This window comes from Camelus ferus, chromosome 10 (genome assembly GCF_009834535.1).
Source record: "Camelus ferus isolate YT-003-E chromosome 10, BCGSAC_Cfer_1.0, whole genome shotgun sequence".
NCBI lineage: Eukaryota > Metazoa > Chordata > Mammalia > Artiodactyla > Camelidae > Camelus > Camelus ferus.
Genome location: NC_045705.1, coordinates 59,908,926 through 59,923,190, shown reverse-complemented (window position 1 = coordinate 59,923,190; position 14,265 = coordinate 59,908,926). Strand labels below are relative to the sequence as shown.

General features: G+C 52.2%; 1 protein-coding gene across 5 annotated transcripts in view; it reads left to right on the top strand.

The window, feature by feature from the left end:
- GDPD5 (glycerophosphodiester phosphodiesterase domain containing 5) overlaps positions 1-14,265 on the top strand; it is an 82,924-nt gene that overhangs the window by 30,217 nt on the left and 38,442 nt on the right. For 4 of the 5 annotated variants that reach the window (XM_032489407.1, XM_032489404.1, XM_032489405.1 and 1 more), the window contains exons 2-3: positions 3,557-3,640; positions 13,037-13,213. In XM_032489407.1, coding sequence (XP_032345298.1) covers positions 13,097-13,213 — 117 coding nt within the window. In that variant the 5' untranslated portion in view covers positions 3,557-3,640; positions 13,037-13,096. The remainder of the gene's footprint in view (positions 1-3,556; positions 3,641-13,036; positions 13,214-14,265) is intronic. The other variant, XM_032489406.1, reaches the window with a different exon arrangement.

Here is a 14,265-nt window from a genome sequence, read left to right as displayed (position 1 = left end):
GTTATTTATTTCATAAGATGTATTTTATTATCTTCATTTTAGCAAGGACACTATAATTGTTATAACCAAGATTTCCACATCATTTGAAAATTCTGTATTGATGATAATAGTCTGAAGGATCCGAAACAAAATGCAGTTGTATTTAAAGTGCATAGAATTTGAATATATTTCCATCAAAAATGTAAATTAAACATAAAAAGAAAATTTCTATTTTCAAAAGTTGGTTTTATTCCTTGAAATTATCTAGGAATTTAAAACTATACACATCATAAATAACAAATATCTGATTTTCAAATAAAATTATTTAAATAGACACAAAATAGTAATTCAAATTTTTGAAGATTTTGTAAAAATGAAACTATTCGCAGTTTCAGTGTTTAATGTTCATCTAGCTGTCAGTGTGAAGGGTTAGTATCACATTCCATGTCACATTGATTTGAGTAACATCAATTGTTAAAGACTGTAAGATGTTCCTCAGCTGCCTTGTGCATTTATTGTGAATACCACACTAATTCACAAGTACTTTTAGAACCACAAATTGGAACAGGGAGAAAAGCCAAAAAGAAAAAAAAAAGGATGCTCAGCATTACTGGGAAACGGATACTTTGTTATGCAAGAAGCTGTTGCACATTGCTCTCTGAAAGGATTTGACAAGTTTAATTTGTCTGCCCCTCTAAACATTCTTGCCACTTAGTTCCCTCTGTCTGCCTCTCCCGGCCCCTGCCCCGAGTAGTGTCCCAGATCCCCCAACCCCTCACCCCCATCAGCAACTGTGCAACCCGCAGACTTTCATCTGGACAGAGTCACCATTTGTTCTTCAAGCCCAAGAAAAGGAATTTCTTTGGGACCTGGGACCTGAGCAACGTTAGGGGAGCAGATTAGCCTTGTGGGTCCCAAGGATGGTGTGTGACTGAAGTTCTGTATGTTCTGTAATATACCTATGGAATATATAACGTTTGTGGTGTGTGGGGCTCAGGGCATGGCCTTCTTCCCTGTGCCTAAGTGTGATTCAGGGGGTGTCTTCTTGCCAATGAGATCTCTGTCCTACAGCAAACAATAAATAAGTGATGGTGCTTATGCTACAGCTGGAGCTTAAATCTAGGTATTGGCATTCACTCATTCATTTCTCTCATATATGTTTTTGTTCATCTATTTAAATCTGGATTCACATCCCCGAATCCTTTATTTCATTGTAGAACAAAAGGCCATAGCAGTCTTGTAGTGCAGTCCCATGAGTCTACAGATGAGGGAATTGAGGCTCAGAGAGGGACATTGATGTACCTAAGATCACACAGCAGAGAAGTCCCCTGGCCAGGTTTCACAGTGCAGAGGATGGGTGCTGCGTTTGAGTTTTCTGTAAAATCTGAATAAGTGTTGCTCTGTCTCAGTCAGCTTCCCTTCCTTCATCAGACTCTGCCATCTAGGCCACCTGCCCTGGGGAGATCCTTGGAGGAGGGGGGTTCTGTTTGAAGAGCTACTTCCTGTTTGTGGCCAAGCGCTTCCTTCAAGTGACTCACTGGTCCCCAATGGCCCCCTGCTGGGAAGCCAGTGAGGGGGTGGAGACAGGTCTGGGCTGCATCCCCTGCTTGCCACCCCAGCTGGGTGACCCTAAGACCGAGTGCCACTGACTGGAATTAAATGGGTGATGGAAGGAAGATGCTAGACTGTTCTCCTGGCCCAGACTGTGGGGGGAGGGGCAGGAGGTGCTGACAGCAGGGCTGGAACCCCCGACCCCGACCCCACCCCCAGAGAGAACTTGTGACACTTTCTCTTCCTTTCAGGACAGTAAAGTGTGATGGAAAGAGCACTAGGCTGGGAGTCATGGACTTGAATTTTTGACACTGACTTTCTGGTGACCTTGTCAGTCCTGGCCCCTCTCCAGGCCCCAATATCCATGTCTGTCTAATGCAGGGAGGGCTTGCTGGCTGGCACATGTTGTGGCAAATTGTTACTGCAGGATTTACATTAAGTGATTTGTGTTTGAATTGTTGCTCCAGTGCCTTGCTGAGTGTGTCCACCTCTCAGAGCCTCCATTTTAAAAATTTTGAAATAATAATCATCATTTTAAGCATTTTACATAATTCAATCCTCACATCAACCCTATGGGGTATATTTTATTATGATGATTATTGTTTTATATGTAGAGATTGACGCACAGAGAGGTTAAGTCACTTACCCATGGTCACACAGTAAGAGCCAAGATTCTAACTCAGGCAGTTTGACCCCAGCGCCCATGCTGTTAACAGCTGTGTTCTTGCTCCTCAAATTGTGGTCCCTGGACCTGCAGCATCAGCATCACACAGGAGCTTCTCAGAAGTGTAGAATCTCAGACTCCAGCCTAGACATGCTGATTTGGACTGTCTTTTAACAAGATCTTCAGGTGATTTGTTTGCACGTTAAAGTTTGAGAAGCCCTGCTCTGTTTATTTTCCCTCTGTCACTTAAGCCTTAGGATCGTTGTGGGAGATAAAGGAAATAAGTGTGTTTTCTAAACTGTAAAGTGCAGTGCATTCAGGGCTCAGTGAGAAACCTGCGGCCTGGAGGTGGAGGGCAGGGCTGGGGGCCTCCCAGGAGTCCATCTCTCTGCAGCTGAATGTCATTTTCAAGCTGTCTCTGAGCCCAGCTCTGTGCCCCTCCCGTCCAGGGCTGAGACTTGGCTATATTTCTTGCTGGTGTGTGGCTCCAGGGCCCCATCAGGTTGAAGAGAATTCTGTTGACATGGGATTGGGCTGGGCACTAGGCCTGAACCAGTGCTTCCCTGGGTATGCCAGGCACCAGGAGGCCTGGGTCTCACCCTGGCTCTGACTCTGACTCTCTGGGTGACATAGGTAGGCCCCTGGCCCTGCCAGCCTCAGTGTCCCCTAGTGGGCAACGTGGCAGCATCGATACTCCAAAGCCTGCAGTGCTGACCTGGAGCCCCCTTCCACTCTCCTCTTCTCCCCAGGGCCTGTCAGTACCATCTCTCCTCCCAGTTCCTGGGCAGGGGGGCTGCCCTGCTGGCTGTACGACCTGGTGATGGGGAGGCAGTGCGTGAGTCAGAAGTCAGCCACATAATTGTGGTGCCCCAGATCCCGCCTCCAGCCCATCGGCCCTCCCTCAGTGGCTGCTTGAGAAGACAGCTGGTTTGGCATCTGCCTCCAGAGAAGCAGGTCCCTGGGTAGCACAAAAGGGCCTCTGTCGCCCAGGAGCCAGGCACAGCCCCAGGTTTCATCCCAGGGTGGCTGGGCCTTGGATCACATTTCTGTGGGTCCTGAGAGGGCAGGAGTGGTTCAAGGAGCAGGTTGTACTGGGTTTGGGGCTGGGGATGGTTTGTGGGCAGCGTGTGTCAGGGTAGGATTGCTTGTGTGGGGTCTCACGGCCCACGACTGGTTCACATACGTCTCCTGGGCTCACCCACCAGCTTGGCGGCTTCCCCAGGGAATGGACTAGATGTGACCCATCCCTGGGCCCCATACCCAGCACAGGGTGAGCACAAGGTGAGGGTTCACTGAGAGTTGGGTGGGAGGGGAGAAGGCGGGGTGGACTGATGTGTAATCTGTCTGGGTTTGTCCCCTCAGCTCTCCCAGTGAAGTGACATCACCACCTCCGTGGACAGGACCCCCTTGGGAGCCCAGCTTACAGCCACTGGTACCTTCTTCCAGGTAAACAAAAAGCAAGGAAGGAGGCGGGGAGAAAGGTGTTAGAGGCAAGGGAAAACAAAAAAAATGGAGACTCTGAGTCGTCTCTTGCTTACTCCAGGGGACCAGGTACTTATCTAAGCATCTTACACATTTTAGCTCATTTAATCCTCACAACAGCCTGTGAGGTTGGTCCTAGTATTAGCTCTACTTTATAGACAAGGAGGCCGAGGTACAAAGGCATTGAGAAGCCTGCTCAGTTAGTAAATGGTAGAGCTGGGTTTCAAGCCTGGCAGGCTGGCGCTGGGTGTACATTTCTAACCCCTGTGATTTACTGCCTCTCTAAAGCCAAGTATTAAACTAAGTTTCCTTGACCTCTAATTTGAAGGTTTAATGGGCTCCCATTTCCAGGGGAGATATTTATTTTAAGAGAGAATCCTAGAGAAAGTGATGCTTCAACCAAAGGAATGAATGGTGAATGATGAAATTGGAGGCCTTGAATCATGGATTTGGCATGAACCTTCAAGGTGTGTTGGGTCAACCAACCCTAGGGACTTTCTCTTTCAGCATTCGAGCAAGGTCATTTTTTTTTTTTTTTCCCCTCAAAAGGAAACCAGGAAATTTGAAACAGGGGGAGGAAAGATCAGGCCCCAGGTTCTCAGACTTGCCTGGAAGTAGAGGGCTTGCTGCTCACCATAGAGCACCATGGTGAAGAGAGATGCATATGACAGTGAGGAAATCAGTATTCTGTGCTAAATCTGAGGTCCTCTTATACTAGACCTGGAACAGAAATGTGCAAACAGGTATCAGAGGCTTTAGAAAAAATTGTGGGAGAAAATACTTAATTGAGCCTTTTTTTTAGTAACTTAAAATTTTCTGTAAATAGGGAAAAAGCTAATTATTATTCAGAGGCAGAATTGGGACCAGGCTCAGAAGTGGCTCAGCAGTTGGATGGCTTAAGAGGCTCCAACGGGTTCCTTCTTCCTTTGCACGTTTAACCAGCTTTTCTGACTGACATATAAATGGGTGCCTTCTTGATGCTGGCCCAGTGCAGGGACACAGGTCCCCCTGTACAGTGGTTCCTTTAGCAGGGACGGGGCCTGGGGTATCTTGTGTCCCCATCACCTGGTGTAGGGTCACAGATACTGTGGCTCTTTAGAAAAGCGTGGCTGAGTGGATCAGAAATCCTCGCCTCAACCTGGTGGGCAAGGCAGCTTCGGAAGCAGATAATTATGGTGCACAGAGGCCTGTGATCATGTCTCAAGAGCTCTGCTTGGTGATGTGAGCACAAAGGGAGGAAGCAGTGGGCTCCTGTGCAGGGATCAGACTGAGCTTTGCCCAGGGCGTGTTGGTTGGGATGGGTGGGATTTGGATTGGGGTTGGGGGAGGGCTCTCCTGGCAGAGGGCCCAGCCCGAGCAAAGGCACAGAGCAGGGAAGGCTGGGAGGCGCCGTGTGCTGAGACCACAGCGGTGTGAGGTGGGCAGGGGCAGGTGAGGCTACACAGGGAGGCGTGAGGGGAAGGAAGAGAAAGATTCTGAAAATGGTAGGACTTCCTTCTCCTTCCATCCCCAGGGCCTGCTTGGGAAGCCTGTTTGTGTAATACCTCTGCTATTTTACATGAATAAATAAAATAAATCATTGCTCTCCATTCCCTCAGGGGGCAAAAACTGGGCAGAGACAAGTTTGCTCAGTGCATGTCTCTGCCAGACTCCGCTTCCTCCTTCTCCTCCTGTTCGCACTCCCTTCCCCCTTCCCAGGAACCCAGGGAGAGGCATTGGAAAAAGCCGGCCTGGTCCCTGTGACTGGATCACTGCGTGCATGGGAGGGGCTAGGGTGTCCACTGAGGGCAAGAGGTTGGTGAAAGTCTCTCTCCTCGTCAGTCCCCTGGGCTAGCCCTTGAGGCCTTGGGGACGTTGGCTCACTCTGCCTGCTCCAGGCAGAACCTGTCAGTGCTGATGGGGGAGGAGGTGGCTGGGGCCACTCCCATCCAAGGGCCTTCCTACTGTCCTGGCTCAAAGAGGGAACCACTCAGCCCTTCAGGGAGGGAGGGGCCTGTCATGAGGCGTCTGCAAGCCCATGCAGGCCAGTAGTGGGGAACCACCACTTGAGGCTCTTTGGCGAATTTCTGCAGGGAAGGGAGGCTGGATGGAATAGCTCCAGGTCTTTCCTGGTGCTGACACTTGATGACTTTCATAGTCTGAAATCCAGGGGTGTTTCTGTGATCTCTGTTGGGCTGCGACTGGACTCCACGGCTGTGTGCATCTTGGAGGAGGTGTTCTAAGTTTAGAGAGTGTCTGGGTCCATCCCAGTGACTTTGCAGCCCAAGCTCATAGCCCTGACCTGGGAGAGATTCAAGGAGAGGTCCTTTCTGTGCCAAGAACCCACAGGCCTTGGGTAGGGTCCTGAGCCTGGCCCCCATTCAGCCTATGGCCCCAAACATGCAGGTCTGTCCCCCGAGGGCCTTAACCTAGGGTGCGGCTCAGCAGACCAGTCCTGCCCTCCACCAACTTCAACTTTCTCATCCATAAAATGGGGATCTGGTACTCATCTGCGGAGTTGAGGCCGTGCTTCAATGGGAAATGTGTGTGAAGGCTCTTTGTATATTGTAAAGCGCTGTGCGTATGGTTATAATCATAGCTGCTGCTGCTGCGATGAGGTCTTCTCCTTGAAAGGAAGGGCCATGTCTCATTCTCTGTGAATCCCTCTTGGGTCCCAGCAGTGCCTGGTGCATAGGGGAAGCATTCACTGAGTGAGCTAAAAAGCCTTAGATGTGGAACAGATCGTTCTGGGGCCGGGATTCCCAGGAAGCCAGCCCTTCCCGAAGGAGAAGCGGGGAGTGCTTCCTGCAGGAGGGCAGCCAGGAGCGACCAGAGAACCAGAGAACCCACCACTGGGAATTTCCCTGAGAGGAAGCGCAGTCAGGAGTCTTCTGGGACAGAAGTGTTGGGTAAACAGGAGGCCCTGGCCCCACAGTGGAAAGAGATTAATAATGACCCTAATTACGGCATGATTGATTCTTTGATGGCTCCTGCTGGAGTCCCAGCCTGGCCCACTGAGTAGCTTTTCCCTAAAGAAAGAGTGGCCATGACAGGGGGCTGCTGGCCCCCCAGGCCCCTTCCTGCACCTCCTCCCCCAGCCTCTCCCCACTGGCAGCTGCCTCAGTGACCGACTTCCTTCCTGCCCTACACCTGCTTATCTTCTCTGCTAATTTCATTAGGATCTAGGGCTTTCTCTGAGGCCCAGAGAAGTGGAATAACTTGCCCAGGGCCACACAGTGAGATGTGGCAGCCCACATCTCTCAGGTTAAGCCATCTAATGAGGCCCAGGCAGCAGGGAATGTAATGACTGAACATTCTTCATAAGCTAAGCTCGGAGGCTGTGCCAGAGAGTTGTGGGGTGGGGTCTGGAATTGGCTGGTCCGGAGAGTGGGAAGTCCCAGAATCAGCCCTGTCCCCCCATCTCAAGCCCCAGCTCTGGGGCCAGTGGTTTGTTTTGTGGGTTTGACTTCGGTTGGTTGTTTGGAGAAACAGCCCAGCTGGCGAGCTGCCTGGGGGGTGCCCTGTTGCCCCTGGGTCCTCAGAGGGCTGGGAGGCTACTGTTGGCAGCAGACCCCACTGTCACCACCAGACAGAACCCACATGGGGATTAACTTGCTGCTGGAGCCCTCAGCCCTGGGAGAGGCCCTGCCCACCCCTCCCTGCCACCAGGCTTTCCCTCTGTTGTCCCCTTACCTAGAGCCCCTTCTTCCCTGTTGTGCTACAGATCCTCCTTTATTTCTGAATTCTGTTGATATCCACCCTCTCCAGGAAGCCGCCCTGCAGTGATCAGAGCTGGGACCAGAGGAAGCATAGAAGTTGTGGATCCAGAAGGGACCTTGACCTAGGCAGGGCTGGGTTCCTGGGGGAGGGGCTGCTGAGCTGAGATGAGTAGGAGTTTTCCAGGCCTTGAGGATGGGCAGAGGAGCCCAGAGCTACGGTGGTTTCACAGGCACACCTGCTTGGGGACAGGGGATAGTCATGGCCGTGGGAAAGGACAACAGGGAGGCCCTTGTCTCGCTCCAGGGCCATGTTCCCTGAGCACTGTGAGGAGGGGTCCCCATGGCCCTGTGCCTTTTATTCCTTGAGTTTCACCCTAAGTGAAGTTTGGGCTCCTCACTGAGTTATCCAGGCCATGACTGCCTACACCTTGGTCCCTGTCAAAGATGTGGAGGCACCTGGGCAGCAGCAGAGCCCTGGCTGGGGCTCAGGGTGACCAAGCCTCTAACCTTGTCGCAGGCCTTCCTGCAGCTTTCGTCCTCATCTCGACTACCCCAGTCAGTGGCAAGCTGCTGACTTCCAGCCACTGGTCCTGGGAATGGAGGGGGCTCTTCCTCATCAGATCAGGCAAGGACTGTGGGATTTATCCTTCCATCCCTTCCAGCAACCCCGTCTCTGCTTATCTCTGGGGGATGAGGAGAGAGCTGGTGGTGAAAGGGTTTTAGAAGCTGAGTGCCAAAAAGGCCCTTGGAGATCATCTGATGTTGTTCAAACCCTCCTGTGATACAAATGGGAACGCTGAGGCCAGAGGCTTGTGGAGGTCACCCAGCCCTGTTCCCCCATCTCCAGCCCCAAGGCAAGGCTAGGGTTGAGGCCCAGTGAGGACAGCCATGGCCAAGGAGAAGGCGAGGTGGTCCCCCCTCCACAGGTGTGCCCTGCCTCCTTCCCTGGGGCCCTGGCAGGTTGTTGGAGGAGGTCAGGTCTGTGCTTCCCTCAACCCGGAAGGAGTCAGTGAGAGGCAGGTTTCTTTTTCCTCCCTGGGGTTCTTGGTCCCACACTCCACGCCCCTGCTTCTTTGGTGCCAACCAAAATATTGAACTTGGCCCTTTGAGGTGCAATTTGCAGTGACAAATGCTGTGGCTGGCATAGGCATAGACATGGAAGGCGGCAGAAACATGGGCAGACGCTCCCTTTGGGGCTGGTGCCATGGAAAGACTGGTCTTTAGGATTGGCAGCCCTGGGTTCATATCTTCTCTCTTCCACAGCTGTTTGGCCATGGGTGAATCACTTAATCTCTCAGGCCTAGATCCATTGATCTAGCTATCTACTGATCAATCAACATAGATGTTTAAATTAAATACATATATAGTTAATTAATAGACTATTTTTTATAACGGTTTTAGGAAAATTGATTGGAAAGTACAGAATTCCTACATAATCTCCCTCCCCCACCCCATGGTTTTCCCTTTTATTAACATCTTATGTTAGGGGAGTATATTTGTTGTAATTGATGAGCCAATATTGATATGATATTATTAACTAAAGTCCATAGTCTATGGTAGGGATCACTCTGTGTTGTATATTCTCGGGGGGTTGACAAATGTTTAATAACAGATATCCATCATTAAGTATCATACAGAATAATTTCACTGCCCTAAAAATCCCGTGCTCCAACCCCTGGCAACCACTGATCTTTTTATACTGCTTCCATAGTTTTGCCTTTTCCAGAATGTCATGTAGTTGAAATCATATAGTTTGTAGCCTTTTAAGATTGGCTTCTGTCCCTTGGCAATATGCTTTTAAGGTCCCTTCATGTATTTTTCTGGCTTGATAGCTCATTTCTTCTTGTTGCTGAGTGATACGCCATTGTCTGGATGGACCCCAGTTTTTTCATCCATTCATCTGGGGTCCATATTTCTCATCTGTAAAAGAGGTCAGTCAAGCTCTGCTTTGGACGGTTGTCATCAGGAGCTGAGGCAGGTACGAAGCTCAGCATGGGCCCCACAAGCCCCCACACGACCTTCTATGACCAGCTTCTTTCACTTAACATCCTGTTTTCAAGATTCATTCATGTTGTAACATGTATCAGTGTTTTATCCCTTCTTATTGCAGCCTTGGGCTTTTCTGTGTCACTCTGTCTAGTCCCCACTCCTCAGACAGGTGAAGTAAGGCTCCAAGGTCACACAGCAAGTCAGTTGAAGGAGACCAAGCTGGAGTCCTCTTTCCATACTCAGGAAAGAGAGCAAGCTTGGGGCCAGGGGCAGCGGGCTCTGGGGGCAGTGAGGGCCTGCCAGTCATGGGAGGGACAAGGAGCAGGGGATTGGGTGAGGTGTGTTCCCAGGATGTCAGGAGAGAGAGGCCCCTGGAGGTGTGGGCCTGTCCCCAAATCTATTACTCCATCTCACTCCTGACTCCTGGAAGGCCCCTCCCTGTGCAAACAGGAGGCTGTGCAAGTTCAGGGCAGGGACCAGGAATTCAGACAGAAAACAAGACTCAGGGCTGAGGAGGGCCCTCAAACATCAGACTCAGAGGTGAGAGCTTTCTCTTGTCCCAGAGCCAATGGGGGCTCTGGGCTGGGGTTTCTTTGGAACTTGGCTGATATCAGCAGCTTTGGGAGGTGGCTTGGAGAAATCAATTGATGCTAAGTAATGCCATTAGCGCTGGCAGGAAGTGGGGCGGGTGGGGAGGGTCTGGTCTCTGGGAGCTCGTCCAGACTACCCAAGGTTGGGCAGCACATCTGTTAGCAGAACTTCTGGACTTTCTCAGAAGTGTAGTCTAGGAAGCCCCCAGGGCCGCCTCCCCGTGCTGCCCTGGGGATGTGGGAATAACTCGAGTAGTCCCATGGGGGAGACGGGCATGTCAGTGGTGCTCACACAGGCTGCCCAGGAAGAATGAGGAACGCTGGGAGCCCTCTAACCAAACCTGAGGCTTGGGAGAGGCTCCCCGGCAGAGATAACATCCGGAGGTGTTAGCCAGATGAAGGGACAGCAAACTCTGGAGTGGTGAGGCTGGGGGAGCCGGATCCTAGCCATTTGCCTGCTCAAAAGCTCACTCTGGCTGCAGGTGAGAGCTTGGCTTGGTGGGGCAAGGCCACTGCAGGGAGGCCAGAGGATTCCCCATCCAGGGGAGAGATGAGACCTGGCCAGGGCAGGGCCGAGGGAATGGTGATTAAAGGGCCTTGAGGGATGTTAGAGGCAGGTTGGGGGTGGTGAGGCGGTCACTGTGTGCTGGGTCTGCAGGGCCTGGGTGACCCCCTGGAGACAGCACTGTGCCGTTGGCTGTCTTGATGGCTTCAGGAGAACGTGCAGAGGAAAGAGAAGTTTGCCTCTCTGAGATACCCCTGCAGTTATGAATACTGTGAAAATTCATGGTGGGGGAGGGGGAGAAGGAGTGCAGGAGGGGAGTAATTCCAAGAGCTACAATCAGCTGAGTCCTGGGTGAGGCCTGGAGACCTGGAGCCGGCCCATCTACTTCCCTCTTTTCCAGATTTGAAATGGAAATTCCATTCCTGGGTGAGTTGTAATGCTCAGTCATGGGGGTGGGGAGGGGGAGAGGTGAGAGGGCACATGGGAATCAGCCCTGGGTTGGGTGGGGGTGGCGGTCCTGGGAAAGGAATGTGAGGGCGAGGGAACCTGCTTGCAGAATGCCCACCTGCTGTACCTCAGTCACTGCCGTGAAGTGCCCTCCTGGCATCCCCCTCCCCAGTCATCTGATCTTTTTTAGAAGTCAAGGCAAAAGCTGAAGCCAAGGCTTAGGGAAGAGCCCTGAGTGGCTGTGGCTACAGGGCAAGCCATTGGCCAAGGCGGGATGAATCTGGGCTTCTTTCTACATATCAGCTGCCTCCTCCCTTCCTGGGGAGGTAGGGGCAGGGGTGGTGGCCAACCTGACGGTGGAGGCCCTCATCTGGGGGTGCACATGGTGAGACCTGACTCCCTGGCTGTGAACTCTGGCCTTTGACCCCTCTGGAAGGCCGTGGCCATAGGAGGACATTAGTGAGTACACACTCCTTCTAGAGAGGAGGAAAGTAAAGCCACGACGATCTCCTACCTGCCCACCCCGGCCCCAACCTCCCCAGCCTCCTGAGAGCTAAGCCAACTGTAGTAGCATCCCTTCCTATCCTATCCCCCAAGCCCTGGGCTCTACTCAGAGAGTCCACAGGAGCTGCACCATGTTCCACGGGGCTCCCCAGGGAGCCGCGGGCACAGAGGCTGCATCAACAAATCCCAGTGATTAGGAGGATCCATGTCAGCCAGTATTCCCAGCAAGCCCCTGATGCATCTCCCTACCCGGACTGGAGGCTGTAATCCCTGTGTGAGGTTAGCACTTAGGGAGTGGGGGCAAGTAGGGGGTGTTAGGCAGAGGCCCCGAGTAAGGCCCAGACGTGGAAGTAGTTGGTGGGCCTGAAGCCCGCTGCCCCTGTGGTGTGGCCTCTGGGGCCTTAGCAAGAGGAGCTCATCTTGCCTCAGCTTGGCGCTGCCTCTGGGAAGCAGCCCTGACCCTCCCCGTAACTGTTAAGCCCCTGCAGCGCCCTTTCCTCTCTCCACTGTATCCTGCACTCCAATACCAGTTCCTGGGCCATCATAGCCTTGTGGTTACGGGGTCAGCAGACTGTCCTTGTAAAGGGCCAGGCAGTATGTATTTTAGACTTTGCGGGCCACATGGTCTCTGTCATAACCCTGCAGTTATACTTAAAGCAGCCATAGACAGTACATAAGCGAATGAATGGGGCTGCGTCCAATAAAACTTTATTTATGGATACTGAAATTTGACTCTTCTATAATTTTCACGGATCACAACATATTTTTGTTTTGGTTTCCCCCCCCAGCCATTTGAAAATGTAAAAACCATTCTTAGCTTGTGGGCTGCAGAAAAATATGTGGCTGGTTAGATGTGGCCCATGAGATAGTTTGCCAACCCCCAGGTTAGAGCAAGGAGCCAGACTGCTGGCCTCTGCTGTGTGACCTTTGACAGATGGCTAAACCTTGCTGTGCTTCAGAATTCTGATCTGTAAAATGGGGATGATAGTACTTTGAGAACGTAAAATAGTGCAACAGTTTTGGAAAACAGCTTCAAAAAGTTAAACGTAGAGTTACCATGTGATCTAGCAATTCCATCCCAAAGTATGTCCCTAAGAGAAATGAAAACATACATTCACACACAAAAACTTGTTCATAGCGGACTTAACCAAAAACTCTATCAACTGGTGGATGAATGGATAAAATGGTATATCTATACAATTAAATATTACTTAGTCATAATAAGGAATACGGCACTGATTCAGGCCATAACCTGAAGTGAAAAAAACAAGACACACAGGGCCATATATCATATGATTCCATTTATATGGAATGTCCAGAATGGGCAAATCCATAAAGACAGAAAGTAGATTAGGTTGCTGGGTGGGCAGGGTCTGGGACGGGAGTGGGGGAGTGACTGCTAATGGGTATGGGGATTCTGTTGGATGATTAGGTCATGGGTGGGTGGCAGGGCACTGTCCTGGGGGACCTGCAAGGATAGGCCTCTGACTCCAAGAGAGACAGGGACCTATTGCAGGGCTCTGAGCAGAGACTGACCCACTCTGACCTAGACTACAATGACACATGCTGTGTTGGGGCCAAGTTGTCACCCTTCCCCTGCCTCACAGGCCTGTGCTTCCTCCTGCAGGACCAGTTGGGGGCCTCCATGGGCGCCTGAGGGCAGGGCGCCAGGGCCGCAGGCACGAGCATGGTGAGACACCAGCCCCTGCAGTACTACGAGCCACAGCTGTGCCTCTCCTGCCTCACGGGCATCTACGGCTGCCGCTGGAAGCGCTACCAGCGCTCTCACGATGACACCACACCGGTGAGCTGTGCTGGGATGGGGACAAAGGACCCAGGGAGCCCCAGGGTCTGGGGGGAAGGGTCTCAGCTCTGTCACTCTGCTGTGTGGCTCCGGACAGGCCACCGCCCCTTCTGGGTTTCAGCTTCTCCCTCTGTAAAATGGGCCTGTGGTAATTTCCGAATCTACCTGACTTGGTGGGCAAGGAAGTAGGCCAGCCTGTCATGGGTGTAGCTAGTTGTTAACTCTTCTCTGACGGTGTAGGGGCTGGGCTGCTCTCGGCAGGGAGGGCTCTCCCCATGGTGAGCAGAAGTTCTCAGCTTCCTGGCAGATCCGGACCAGGCAGGAGGCCAGAGGGGAGGGTGAGGAGGTAGGTCAGGCCATCCTGGAGCCTGGGAGCTGGCAGTGTCATCGCCTGGCACCAGGGCCCAGTCACCTGAGCTGCTAGCCTGCCAGGGCTGGCAGCAGGTGCTCAGCCAGATAAAGAAAGCCTCCTTTAGTGTCCAGCTTCTCAGGCCAGACCCCCAGCCGCACTTCCGTCCCTGGGGCGCCATCAGCCAGTGGATCTAGTTTCTTCTCTGAAGGAACCCAATTCCTTCAGGAGGGAATGGAGAGAGAGATAAATGGTGTTTATCTAAAAGCTTTGCTGTCTGGAAAACAACTTTTCTCCTCCCTCTGGCTTGTCTGAACAAAGAAGCCAGCCTCCAAATTCAGCCAGCCCCCAAACAGGCCAGAGTGGCCAAGGGCGGGGTGGCGGCTAAGGTCAGAGGCCAAGCATCGCCGGGCTGTCTAGATGGGGAGGTTGGGGAAGCTTGTCTGCCTGTCTGCCCTCCTCTGCCTCTGCGGGGAGAGACAGCGCTAGGCTGAGTCAGGAGCCTGGGGTCATGACCCCCAAAGGTGAGAAGCACGTACCACCTGGTGGGCACCTGGCCTGATTTGTTACCATGTCTCCAGTGTAGCACAGAGGAGGCAGGGAGAGGAAGGGGCCTGCCCAGGCCTACAGAGCAGGCCCCCGCCCGGGACAGCCTTGCCCTCTAATGTGGACCTAGAATCTCCTCAACAGTGGTGCAGGCCAT